The sequence below is a fragment of the Pinus tabuliformis genome, chromosome 8 (assembly GCF_031772625.1).
Source record: "Pinus tabuliformis cultivar Carrire ecotype Pingquan chromosome 8, CPIR1, whole genome shotgun sequence".
NCBI classification, from domain to species: Eukaryota; Viridiplantae; Streptophyta; class Pinopsida; order Pinales; family Pinaceae; genus Pinus; species Pinus tabuliformis.
This window is the reverse complement of record NC_142294.1, coordinates 333,164,597-333,178,609: the sequence shown is the minus strand read 5'-3', so window position 1 is coordinate 333,178,609 and position 14,013 is coordinate 333,164,597. Positions and strand designations below refer to the sequence as shown.

Sequence of the window (14,013 nt, the reverse complement as noted above, 5' to 3'; positions counted from 1 at the left end):
CAGTTAACAACACGAACCTCATCTTAATTCGTGTTAAAGCCGGCATTTATAAGTGAGTCATTAATGAATGCCCCGTGTTTCATAAGAATAATGATTAGAACCGAAAAGTATTTGCAGAATAGACTTCAACAGCCATCTATCTTTGCTTCCCTTAGTGGATAGCTTCTGGATTTTTTTCTGGATAATCGTTTTTCATGCAATGTTTTGTGAAATGAAATTAATCATAGACTAAATGCATAGAATCGATGCTTTAAGGACGAGAAACTAAACTGTTAGTGGCTTAATATGATCAGGGAGAAGGTCACGATTCTTGCAAAGAAACTGTTCATAATTCTGAGTGGCATAACTGCCAATAACATCGTATCACTTGGACAACCGACCCCTGGTGAACCTACTCAGAACTTTCACGCTCTTATGGCCTCAACAACGGCTTCCTCGCATAACAACGACCTTGGCGTCCCTTCGTTCTTTTGCTGAACTTCTTGCGAACTTCGGATGAAGGCACAAAGACAACTACTACCACAACAGACAATATTAATGCGCAGACGATGTATTCAGATACAGAATGGTGTACTCATTTTATTTCAGAATGGATATGACTTTGTTTACAGAAGAATTCTTACAGAGAGATTTCCTTACAGAGATTGACTATCTTCGCATTTACCGGGCTTTATGTTGTTCGCATGGAACAAGCAATACCAGAGGCTACCTGGCGAAGGATAGACTCTGCCTCAGAATCAGACTTCGACACATATATAGACTGGTCGACTCTCTATATGATTCGGCCACTTTAGGTTCTCACCAGTGCCGAGCACACTGATGCGCAGGCTCCCAAATCACCTAAGGACTTAAGTTCTTCTTGTGATGCAAGTAGATCAGACAGAATGTCCGCAGATGCAGAGCAGGAGAGGCACTTGACTCAAACACACAAAACTATAGACTCAATCTAAACTTGAATGCCTCATCAATGAGCCTTACCCTCATTATATAGGAATGAGAGGGGACAAACATTACTGTAGGCCATCTGTAAATGGTGGATAGAATCATTACTTTTCGGATAGTGCTAAGGCGACGTCCGCACAAAGATTCCCATCTAAGGAAAGGAATAGTTTCTTTCGGGTAACGCCAGGGCAAATCTGATAGTAGATTCTATCCGGAAAAGCAAATCCTACGGAAGATAACAAAGTGGATTCTTTCTTTCAAAGCCCACGAGAAAATTATTCATGCCGAAAAAACAAAGTGGGTGCTTTTTCGTAAAAACCCACCAGAAAATTATATTTTATTTACATTGTGGATACTTTGGTACAGCGAAGCCCACGGGAAATATAGTCACAATTAAGACTTTGTGACTGGTCTGTATTCTTTACATCAAAAAATAGTAAGATCAGGGAATCTATCCCTTTTATACTGCATTATGTCCCACGGTTTTGTGTAAATCCTGCGGACAATCATGGGCTTCCCAAGCACAATCTGGTACTGGACTTTGGTTAATACAAGCCATTCCATGTGTTCTCTCATATATTCTTCAAGGGAATTATTATATGGGGAGGACTTGTAAGTTGACCATTCACCTTTAGTCATTTGTTTAACAGTGTTATAAACAGGGTGATTACAGTCTGTACTACATTGCTCAATACATGGTTTGCAAAGATTTTTGCAATATTTTTCATGTTCTATAGGGTCCATGGCAGTTCTGTTTATTCCATAATCAGTCCACCAGTCTCTAAACCACTTACATTGCTGATATCCTTGAAAATGACCGATGGCACTGAACCTGAGTCTGGTGTAGTAGGTTTTGATCTTGTCGTCGAGGTTGAGAAATTCCCACCAGAGCTGTTTGTAGTCTGCAAAGTTATACACTGTATCTGGAAATATGATCTTGGGATCATTTCTTGGCCATCTGGCAGCTGGCTGGGTTCTAACATGGCCTGGTTCATTCCAGAGATCTCTTGTCCTGTATATGCAAACATACCTTTCATACATTCCTGTGTTGCGTCCACCATGGCACCAAATAGTGGCAATGTCGTGAAAATTTTGTTCCAAAGCCTGTCTTGCAAGGTCACCATCTTGTCTTGCTTTATCATATATCATATCATGAATCCACTTTCCTCCTTTAGGGTATACTTTTCTTTCTAGAACAAAGTGTTGGAGGTCAGTGTGTGGCTGCAAATTGGCGTCTAGCACCTTCGTATTTCGGAGCTGCCACGTGGGTTTCCAGTTTCTTTTGTAGGTTTCCCAGTCTTGGTCATTAGGCACGGTTCTCAAGACTTCTTGTTTCTGGTGCTGGTCCCATTCTGTGATGATCATCATGACATGATCTTTTGTTTCAATGTATTCTATGCTAAGAAAACCAGGAAAATTACTATCTTTTCCTTTGATGTGCTCTACCTGAAAGTCAAAGTTTGCAAATAAAGCCTGCCATCTGGCAAAATTGGCTTTTCCGACCTTCTTGATGTCTTTTGTTAACACCTTCTGCAGAGCAGATGCATCAGTTCTTAGAAGAAAAGGTTTATTAATAAGATAAACTTCAAACTTACTGATGTAGTTCCATGCTGCCTTGACTTCTTTCTCTATCGTGGAGTAGTTCAGTTCGGCTGGATTCCATACTCCTGAGGCAAATTGAACAACTTGCTCTTCTTTTCCAACCTTTTGCTTTAGAATACCACCCCATCCAATATTACTTGCATCGGATTCAACTATTTTGTATGCAAGATCATCAGCAACATACAGAATGGGCAAGGATTTTACCTTGGCCTTGATGTCCTTGACTGCTTTTGTATGGACTTCTGTCCATTCAGGAGGATTCTTCTTCAGCCTCTTATTTAAGATTTTTCTATCACTAGCGCAGTCTTGATAAAAATTGTTGACGTAATTAAGGCAACCTAAGAACCTTTGCAGTTGGTTCTTATCTGTGATAACATCTGGAAACTTATCTGCAAACTCCAATGCATGCTTTTGCAGAGAAATCTGCCCATTGCAAATCATATGGCCCAAAAATTTGATAGTGGTTTGAAATACCTCTATCTTCTTCTTGTTAAGCACTAAACCATTGTGCTTAACCAAATTCTTAAAAATATATACATGTTTAAAATGTTCCTGAATAGTCTTAGAACATATTAATACATCATCAATATATACAATCAGCCAATCAAAATATGGCTTGAAAATATCATCCATTACCTTTTGAAACTTTGATGGAGCATTCTTGAGTCCAAAAGGCATGACATTCCATTCATAATGTCCTGCTGGTATGCTAAAGGTCGTTTTAAACTTATCTTTCTCAGCAAATGGCCACTTGCCAAAATCCTTCTTTCAGGATGAACTTAGAAAATATCTTGGCACCTGCTATCCTTCTGATCAAGTCTCCTTTGTGTGGGATTGGATAGGTGTCATCAGCCAAGGCTGAATTTAGAGGCTTATAGTTTATGACTAATCTGGGAATGCCTCTAATCTGTTCAACTCTTTTGTTGACATAGAACCCGTAACAGTTCCAAGGACTATTGGATTCTCCGATCAGTCTTCTACTGAGGAGCTGCTGAATCTATTTCTGGCAAAGATCTCGGTACTCTGTGTTCATTGGGATGGATCTGCTTTTACAAGGCTTTCCAATGTATCCTTCCTTGTAAGGGAGCTCCACTGTGTGCTGCTTCTTGTGCCAAAAGGCGTTAGGTTCTTCAAAGCAGCATTATTCTTCTATTATTTTCTTTAAATCTCCAATTTTGTTCTGGATCTGGGGTAGCTTATGTTGTTCTTCTATTCTCAGCGTACATTTCAAATCCTTTAATTCTGATAGTCTAGCTTCGGCTCTATCCAGATCTTGTACAATGTGTACCTGTGTAGAAATTCTAGGATTGGAGATATATGGGAGTTCAATTTTCTTTCTTGTCCCTTTTGAGGTGGGGACGGAAATAAAATATCCAGCTCTACCTCCTTTGAGTCTAAGTGACCCATGAGGTTCTCCTGCTGCAAGAAAGATATTACCAAGAATGCAGTCTACTGGAATATCAGCTACTGCGAACTTCATATAAATACAGTAGCTTTCAAAACAAACAGATGCTTTGGGTACTTCGTATCTAAGATTTTTTTTACCCAATCCTACCACTTCTCTTTCTGCAGTCACCCAATATTTTGCTGGAATATTTTTCATATTCAAAATGTTAATATCTGCTCCAGAATCAATAAGAGCAATCATTTCAAACATTTTCCCTTTTATGCAGATATTTATCAGAACATGGTGTTGTTGGTACGAGATGGTTAACAATCTCATGTCTCTGAATCCAAAATTTGGATCCTTCATACCTTCAACAATTTGTACTTCTTGATTACTGCTATGAGAAGCAGTATGCCATGGCTGATTATCATCGTCTTCTTTTGCCATCTGTTTTCCTTTCTGAATTTCTGCAACTTGAGCTTTTAGTGCAGAAATTTCGGTTTTGAGATTATGAATCTCTCTACTAACTTCTCCTAGAGTAAGAGATCTTACTCTTTCAGGCTTCTACTGATGCCTTTGGAATGATTTTGTATTCTTTTCATATGATGCATCAACAAAGAGAGATTTCTTACCTGGATTGTTTGAAGCTTTTGCTTTTAGCTGATCCATAAAAGCTTCCGTCAGGCGGTTTTTCATTTCTCCATCCTCCATGGCACGGATTTGTGACAAGATTTTTAGCTCTTCTTCTTCCGTTGCGGCCATAAGGACTTTTTCCTTCTGGGGATTAGGCTGTTCGCTGTGTTCTTCACTTGAGTCACTGAAATATTCAAAATCAGAATTATATTAGACATGACATGCACATTCTTCAAAATCAGAACACAAACAATCTGAAGAAATAGAATCTGAATATTGCCCCATCTGAGCATGGAGTTTTTCTTCAGACGAAGAACTAAATGAATCATAAGAAGATTCATTTATTTGGTGCTGCTGAGCGATTTCTCTGATTGTGACATTCGGGCAGCGTTCTGTGCTATGAGCATGAGAACCGCATTTCATACACACAATTGGTCTTCTTCCTTCTTGCTTTACTTGTTTGTTTCTTTGGGCAAAGACTTGGGACTTCTTTCCCCTGTTTAGTTTTGATTCTTCACCCTCTGGACATCGGGAGGAAGTATGTCCAGTTTTCCCACATAGCCAACAAGTAATTTTATTCCATCTGTCTTGTTTATGAGTATGCAGATGGATATCAGAAGGATTGTAATAATGAGTTTTGGGAACATATTTATAATACCCTCTTTTTGTTCCAGAGGCTTGACCACGCCTCGACTTTGAATATCTGCCTTTGGGCTTTGGATAATTTCTTCGGTTTTTGTAGAAAGTTTCTTTAAACTCTCTTTTGGCTTTTTTCTTAGCCTTCCTTTTCTTTACCAAAGGATCATCCAATGTTAATCCATATTTGCTGCATATGGATTTTCTGTCAGGCAGTCTGGAAAGCTTTTCCAGAGACTTATTTACCTTTGAGCTAGTGCATAGACTGACCAATGTCCTTGTAATGAGAGAATAAATCTCTCCCCATGTGTATGACTCAAAAGGTAATTGAAAGACTTCCTGCATTCTGATATAATCAATAAATTTAGATGGCAGAGTTGCAAGATATACATGTTTCCATAACAGGTTATTTGGATCCTTGACTTCATATATTCTCTGCGTCCAATCTCTGTGGAAGTCATCATATTGAGACATTTTGTGGCACTTTAAATTCATCAAAATGACTTCATTTTTATCAGCTATTTCGGTTTCACTGTTGCACCAATGTTCCAAGATCATTGATGTAAGTGCTCCTATCATGTTGCTGATAATTGTGCCATCAGGTTTATGAATCACATTTCCTTTCTCATCTTTTAGCACTTCTGCTTCCATTGTTTCTATGAGTTTTGGAGATGATTCTATCTCCCACCACCTGAGGAGTGTCCCTGTAAAACACTGAATAATTGCCCTGCAAGCATGAATTTCAGATTTCCCTTGCAGACACATGAGTTTATATTTTGTGTACATGATATCAATCATTTGCCTTATTTGGCCTACACTCATGTTATCTATATTCCACTCTCTGTGGGAATCTGGAAAAAATGTGTGCGCTTCAGGAAGTTTTTCTTTGCCTTTTATGTCAAGTGCTGGATATCTGTTGAACCTGTGTTCAAGCGGTTCATATATAGGGAGGATTTGTGTATCCCGGTCTTTATGTTCCTTCCCTATGTTTGCTTCTTCATCCTTAATTAAGGATGCTATTGTGATCTTATTTTTAGCCTCAGTATCTGATGAAGACATGACTACTTATTTAGCAAATAATGCAGGAAACCTGTCTACAGATTTCACAGGGTCCTGAATTCTTATGCTTCTTCTTACAAAAAAGGAGTTTGGAACTGATTTCTCAATTTTGGACAGACTTATCTTTTCAACTTTGCCAGTTAAACCAGATATAATTTGTTTAGTTGTGTCTAAATGACCAACTAACTTTTCTTCTACTCCTTCTATTTTGTTCAATGACTCTCTGGCATAAGAACGAATCATGCTAGTTTCAAACTGTACATTGTTCAAACATTTATTTACATCATTTAATGATACTTGGACAGTATCAATTTGTTCCCTGACTTCTATTGATTTTGCAACATTCATTTCCAAGCCTTTTACTGCAGTGTTTGTTCAGTTAAGCTGTTCACTAGCTCTCTGAATCCTTCCATCAATGCCCAAAGCATTGTCATCTTTCTGGACTAAACAGATGGCTTTGACTGCATTTGCGTTTTCTCCTATGACAAATCCTTTGTAAGGAGGAAAGGTCGTAGCGGTTTCAATTTTTGATCCATTAAGTGCAGTCCAAGCATGCTTGCTTGCTGAGGTGTTGGTTGAACCGGTAAAGACATTCAAGGGAGCAATATTATCTTTCCATAAATAAAAAGATATCCATGTGTTATTCATCTCCATATAATGCTTCAAATCGTCAGCAAACTGTTTCTTCTCTGTAGGAGTATAGTTCTGATCGAACTCATGTGCTTGAGGATTAGTGTATAGATCCCAATTTAGCATGGATTTCATCCATTGGGCACTAATCTCGGATTTCAAGCATCCATCCATAAGTGAGAAGAACTTATGCATTTCCATTACTGCAGGCTTTTTATAGTCAGAAGGAACAGGGCGAAATCTGCAATTTGGAATCAGGCCATTTGCTTGCTCAAGGTATCCCAAACCATATCTGGGTTTGGCTGGTCTCATTAAACACATCATCTCTGTCAGCCTTATATCTTCTCCTTCAAGAGTGGTAAGTTCATGCATCATGAGCACATGATCTGGATCTGATTCATGTGGGAAAGGAATATCTGTGCATTTGGGCTTTGGGCATGAATTTACAGATGTAGTAGGAGGAGCGATTCCAGTTTTGGGGTTATGATTTGAATGGAGGTTAGACTCAACCAAAGTAAGCAGATTAACAAATTCTTGACAATCTGGGCATTTGACTTCTAAAGAAGAATAATTTACAAGCTGGGATAATTCATACAAAGAATTATGTTTACAAAAAGATGAAGAGGAACAAGCTGTATCTACAGTGGAAGGATCTCTGTAATACTTGGATTGCTTACAGGCTAACTCTATTCTTCTCCGATCAATAGTAGATCTTCTGGGGAATGAAATAACTGCAGAAGACATATTTTCTGTAATATCAGTGGAGGTAATAGCCTTAGGAATGAGAGGCTTAGGATTATTTACAACCCAGTGTTCTGGAAATGTCAAGTCTTCCCATCGAATGGTCTGATGCTCAATTTTCTGATTCTTTGCATCAGTGAGGACAACTATACTTGACTTTGAGTCTTTGTTGGGTGTATGGCGGATGGCTGGCCAAAGGGTATTGGTGTGACGGAAACAACCCTTGGTCTGGATGGCTATATTATTTCTCTTTTTCTTCATATCAAAACCAATTGTTTGGATCTGCAATTGCAAAATCTGATCTATGGTTTCGTCAAAGGTATACACAAAAAAATTTGGGTAACAGTCAAAGTAGACTTGGCCATCGGATAATGGAGCAACAATCCTGCCTATTAGGGAATCTGTATATTTATTGTGCGTCATATCTCTTATAGTAGCAACCACAAAAGTATTTAAGCCTTTATGGGTTAAGGCATTGATCCCTATTCGGATACATCCTAAATGCAAATAATTTGTCTTTAGCCTCTTTGCCTCTGCCTGTAGTTCTTTGGGTTTTAATAGAGATATAGTCTGTATATTATTTGAATTCTCCTGGATCTGGCTTACAGAGTCTTTAATGCTTATTCTAGTGGCTACACCAAATGAAAAGCAAAAAGGTCACTATAAACTTCTGAGGGAGCTATCTGGGGCAGTTCCCATCGGGCTGATGGCTGGGATTCTTCATAAGAAAGTTCAGCGGAATTTAAAACTCTACTGGAGCTATTAGCAAACATTTCTCTTAATGGGTTTTCCTCAGCCTGCGAATCTCTCTCTTCAAGTTCTCGGAAGGAAACAGACTTTCTGAAAGATTCCATTCTTAAATGAGTATTTTAGTTTTTGAATACCAACCTCAAGAACCAGACGTTACTGGCTCTGATACCAATTTTAAGAAGGGGCTCCTGTCACGAGCTTGCTACTCGCGGAGGGGAGAGCAGAGAGTTGTGACTTTCGCAAAGCTATTTTCGCGAAACTAGGTTCGCGCACTGTGAGGCCGATTTCACAGAGCTATTTTTGCTCACCGTGAGACTATTTTCCAGGGTTGAATATCGCACAACCGCGCAGCTATTTCAGAGACTTATGAATAATATTTGCTCACGACAAAATGAGGAAGTAGCTTTTGGAGCAATACAATAAACTTAGTATTGAAGTCTAAGACATGAAATACATTTAGAGCCGCTCATTCATCAAGTAAAATAAAAATTATAGTGATTTAAACTTACGGGCAACACTACATAGTGAAACAAATTAATTGCTGTTTTAAGTGCCCACCAAAAATTTCTCCACAGAGACTTGTGTTCTTTTTTTATTGGCTCTCTAACCTCTCCACACAGACTTACTCTCTACCCTCTTTTCATCAAAATGGATTTTACATTCATATTTAACTTAACATAAAATTTTACATTTAATTCATGAGAGAGCGAAATTAATTTTGATGTTGTTGTTGAGTGTGATCAAAATCGCGCAAGTGCTTCTGGAGTGTGGGCAAGGTTGTTGAATTAATGTTTGCGCATATCTGTTTACCAAAGCACATAAATTCTTTAAATGCCTTTTCTAAGTTCGCGTGCGGCTTTAGTCCTTCTATCTTCACGCTCAGATGCAACCTGCAAAAATGTCTAACATGTATGGCTGCAAAAATCTTTGACATGTATAGCTGCTGTCCCGCGGTTTATTGCGGTGATTGGGATTATTATTTCCAACAAAAACGACCGGAGGGACATATTATTTGGCAACGGTGTCCGTATTTGCATCAGATTTCATGGCGAGATATATCACAATCCAGGTATTTCGTTATTAAATAAAAAATAATTACTATATATTAGATCATAGTCACAGTTTATTGAAAAGAACGGCGGTGTGGTGCAGAATTCATATGATCCCGGCGATCAAGCTGTGGCGCTAAGGATTTCAGGAGATCGCTCTGCATTTTACGGATGCAGATTTCTTGGTTATCAAGACACTGTGTTGGATGACAGTGGGAGGCATTACTTCAAAAACTGTTTTATTGAAGTCGGCATAGATTTCATATGCGGTGATGGACAATCTGTTTATGAGGTAAACTAAATTGAAATCATGCAGAGTATTTTCATGTTTGTTTTGGTTTCAGAGTTTATAGCTGATCAAGATTCTGATGGTTGAATGTTTATTCGCAGAAATGCCATCTGCATACAATCACGAAGCTAACTGGTGCAATTACAGCTCAGAGTAGATCTTCTGCTAGTGACGACACGGGCTATGTCTTTCTAAATTGCAAGATTACGGGCAATGGATTAATGTACCTCGCAGGGCATGGGGAAGTTACTCGAGGTTTGTGTTTGCTTACACTTACATTGCTGACATCATCTTCCCGGAAGGTTGGGATAATTGGAAAGATCCCACCAGACAATCGTAAGCTACTGTTCTCCCAACTCCAGAAAATATAACGCACGTCTATAGGTGGACTGTTAGCGACCAATTCTAATAACATTATTATTCTTTATTTTGTGTAGGACTGTGTTCTATGGGATGTACAAATGCTCTGGACCTGGAGTAAAAGATAAAGGAAGAGATTCATGGTCAAGGGATCTAAGCGATCAGGAGGTTGCACCGTTTTTGACCACCGGTTTCATTGATGGGCAGAATTGGATAAGCGACATACCATCTCGCTTTCAGAGAGCTACCAATTTGGTTCCCCGACATGGCTGAAGTATCATACCATTAATCTCTGGTTTTTAACACCGGCTTGATCATTCCAGTTGATATCTGTACGTTAAGCTGCGTTCATGGATCATCTCAACCAATTGGATATTGTGATTATCGAAATTGCCCATTGGTCGGTTGCTTTGAATAATTGTTCAGTCACTCATATTCTTTATCGGTTGCTCCCAACGAAAACGTAGTGGACATTCCCAAACACTTTGTTCTTTCGTTTGTTATAGTTACCCGTGCTGGATTTGTTGAACCATTGCTCCATCCACGATTTGTTCATAAAACATCTTGTATTTTCAATGGTATCCACATCGGCATTCGTGTATTTTTAAAGTATCCACAACGACATTGATGTAATAACACAATTTATTGGCTTATATTTCTCGAAATGTGTCCACTTCTAATCCAGGCGGCCTGAATGGATTATTGTCTAAGTTTGTTTCAGAGGATTCTTGCGGCCCTGGGCGACAATTCAACGGCGATATATAAAGATATTTTATCCATTTTTTGGGATGTTTTATCTACCCGAGAAATTGTAATGTGTTTCATTCTTAAACTTCTTTTATGTTACCAAACTTAATTGTAACTCCCACATTGGCTTTAAAATTCTAAGATACCCTAAGCTAAATAGTAGAAGTCCATTGCATTCTTAAACTTTCCTTTATGTTCCTAAACTTAACTCTTAACTTTAGCTTTAGAAGTCTCTGGATAAAGGAGTAAATGTTGTTTTAATTAAAAATAATTCGATTATGAATGCAATCATTTTATTGGTAGTTTTTAGAAAATCTTTCATTCTTAATGTATACAAAGGTTACAATTATAACGTTTCATTCCAATTTTATATTAAATTATTTATTCATGGAATATGTTTTTTTTTATTATTGTGTTTTTATAAATATTATTTATAATTATTTTGAAAGAAATAATATTAAGAAATTAAAAAATAGTATTTAATAAATGTTAAAAAGAATTAGTAATAATAGTTAAAATATTTTTCTTTTAATAAATTTATCATAAACATTAATAATGAAATATCTAAAATTTTAAGATTAATTTTATATTTATGTTAAAATATTATTAATAAAAATATAAAATATATATATATATATATATATATATATATGGTATTTAATTAATAAAAAAATGATGATGATGGCGGTGGTGATTAATATTCACAAAAATTAATATGATTTATCAACTTCAAGAAAGAAATAATATGGTTTATCGACTTCAAGAAAGAAAGTGATTAAGTAAGGCTCATTCGTAGTTGATTTCTATGATCAAAAAGAAGGGAGAGAAACATTCCAAGATTAGTATAGTTTTGTTGACTTAACCAGCCATGAAGGTTGGTAGTGTGGCAAATGTTTTGTAAAAGAGAATGGATGTGAGTAAGCTTCAAGCAATCCCAAAGGGGCAGATTCTTTTATCCCAAAGTGTTTTGGGAATATACGAATGCCCAATTTCACTCTGAAGCTTATGAGAATTAGTTCTAGTCTTTGCAATGTTCATTTTCTTCTTAGAATTAGTCTAGACAAAAAGATAATTTTGGCTAGCAAGAGTGGGGTTGATCACATGCTTATAATATATTAGTTTCATTTTCCCCTCTAACTCCTTATCATCCCACATCTTATCCTTGAATTTGGAAATAGGAGTGATTTTAATATTATCCTTATTCTCCAAGATGATCTCCTCCTCTATCCTCCAATGGTTGAGCTAAGATTGAGCATCCATATACCAACCTCACTTGAGCTGGAGAAAGGGGTTTTGGCTAGAGTTAGAAGCAATCTTGGGGAGTCTCTTAGCTTCCATGTTGTACAAATTATTCTTGTATATCATATTCTTAAACATAGTCATGCTTTAAATGGGTGGGAGACTAGCTTCAATCAAGAGAATAGGGTAAGGAGTATCTATATCTATTTTTTATTTATTGAACATTTATATCCATCATTCTATTATGTTTTGCATTATATCACCCCACCCCCACCATTATGCTTTGCAGTATATTTTCCGTGCCCTCATATAACATGTTTAATGTTTTTTCTTTATGTTTTGTACAATCACGCCATTGTGTTTTGCATTGTATTTCTCTTAACACCCACCCTTTTATAACATGTTTAATTTATTATCTTTTACATTATTGCCCGTACACTCCCACCATTATATTTTTCATTGTATCTCCCTAACCCCACCCTCACATAATATATCTTTCATTATATAATATGTTTTGTAATATATCACCCCTATTTAACCATTATGTTTTTCATTCTTTTTCTTTCCTATCTCCCCCTTTCCAAACCAACCAAGTTTCTCACACCTCTATATTTCATATCTTCCCCTTTTCCAAACCAACTAAATTTCTTCCCACACTATTTTTTTACTCTCAAAACTCATAACTTTCCTGATTAAGAAATTAATTCCTATTCCCTTCCATTATTTTTACTTTCCTGATTAAGAAATTAATTCCTATTCCCTTCCATTATTTTTACTTCTAGTCTTTTTCTTTTCCCTTTACATTTATATTAAAACTTTATATATAAAACATAAAATACTTTTAGAAAATAGTGTATTATAAATGCAACTATCATTAAAACACAACTGATTAAAATTCAAAAATGAAAATCCATTAATTTTCCCTCCTCTCTTCATCTTAACTTTTTGTTTTTTCCTTCCATGGTTGAACATATATATTACATTGAAAAGAAATATAGACACCGTAAAAGAAAACGACACAAACACTTTAAAATTTAGAAATGTGCCTTGGATTTTCATAGAGGACACCCAAAACAAAACATATGATTACTAATCATAGATCCAAATAATACCAAACAAAGTCTAAAAATCAAACATATGATAACAAAATCATAGATCCAAATAATACAAGACAAAGTCTACAAATCATAAGGCACGAAGTTTAATCATAAACACTACGATATAATTAATATTGATTATTGATTGGATTAATCATGAATTACGATGCGGCTCAAACCAATCATTATGGAACCCTCATTAGTGCATTTCTCTTTAAATAAATTGTTTTCGTTAGGATTGCTGTGTTAAATGGTTAATGGAAATGTGAAAAATTATTTTCGCTCTTCGTTGAGGTGGGAGGAGAACTACATCAACTCTTTGGTCTATTTTGAACCTATTTTACTTTCCCATTATATGATTTGTTATAGTTTTGAGGTGGGAGGAGAACTACATCAACTCTTTGGTCTATTTTGAACCTATTTTACTTTCCCATTATATGATTTGTTATAGTTTTAATGGAATTTTTTTTACTGGGGCTAAGGTTTATTGCAAATGCTCCTTTCATTTAAAATTTACATACTTGTAATTACTAGCAATTGTCCCAAAAGGTACAAAGAGAGGCCGATAGAATTATTAAATTGGAATTGTTGAACATTTCTAGAAGAGTTAATTGGTTTGTGGAAAACCTTGGTTTTTGGGACTGGATCATCATGCAATTACTTTTCTTTAGATGTTTTGTTTATATCTATATTACAAGGAACACATTGAATGTCTTATTTTATTTCTGCTATCCTTACTAATATCCTTTCCGTGCTTTTTCTTGATCAATTTGATAAAATATTCCATTATCCTTTGGTCAAAGTCCTCACCTGCATATTAGTGTACATCCTGGCAAGTTCAAAGCTCGAAAG

At 36.5% G+C, this 14,013-nt stretch overlaps 1 protein-coding gene across 1 annotated transcript; it reads left to right on the top strand.

Annotated features, from left to right (window-relative positions):
• The first annotated feature begins 9,425 nt into the window (after nt 1-9,425).
• On the top strand, nt 9,426-10,351 carry LOC149235478 (putative pectinesterase 11). Its single transcript, XM_089368555.1, has 4 exons — nt 9,426-9,449; nt 9,533-9,721; nt 9,820-10,064; nt 10,156-10,351. Exons 1-4 carry the CDS (start codon nt 9,426-9,428, stop codon nt 10,349-10,351), a joined length of 654 nt encoding a protein of 217 aa, XP_089224681.1.
• The last annotated feature ends 3,662 nt before the right edge of the window (nt 10,352-14,013 follow it).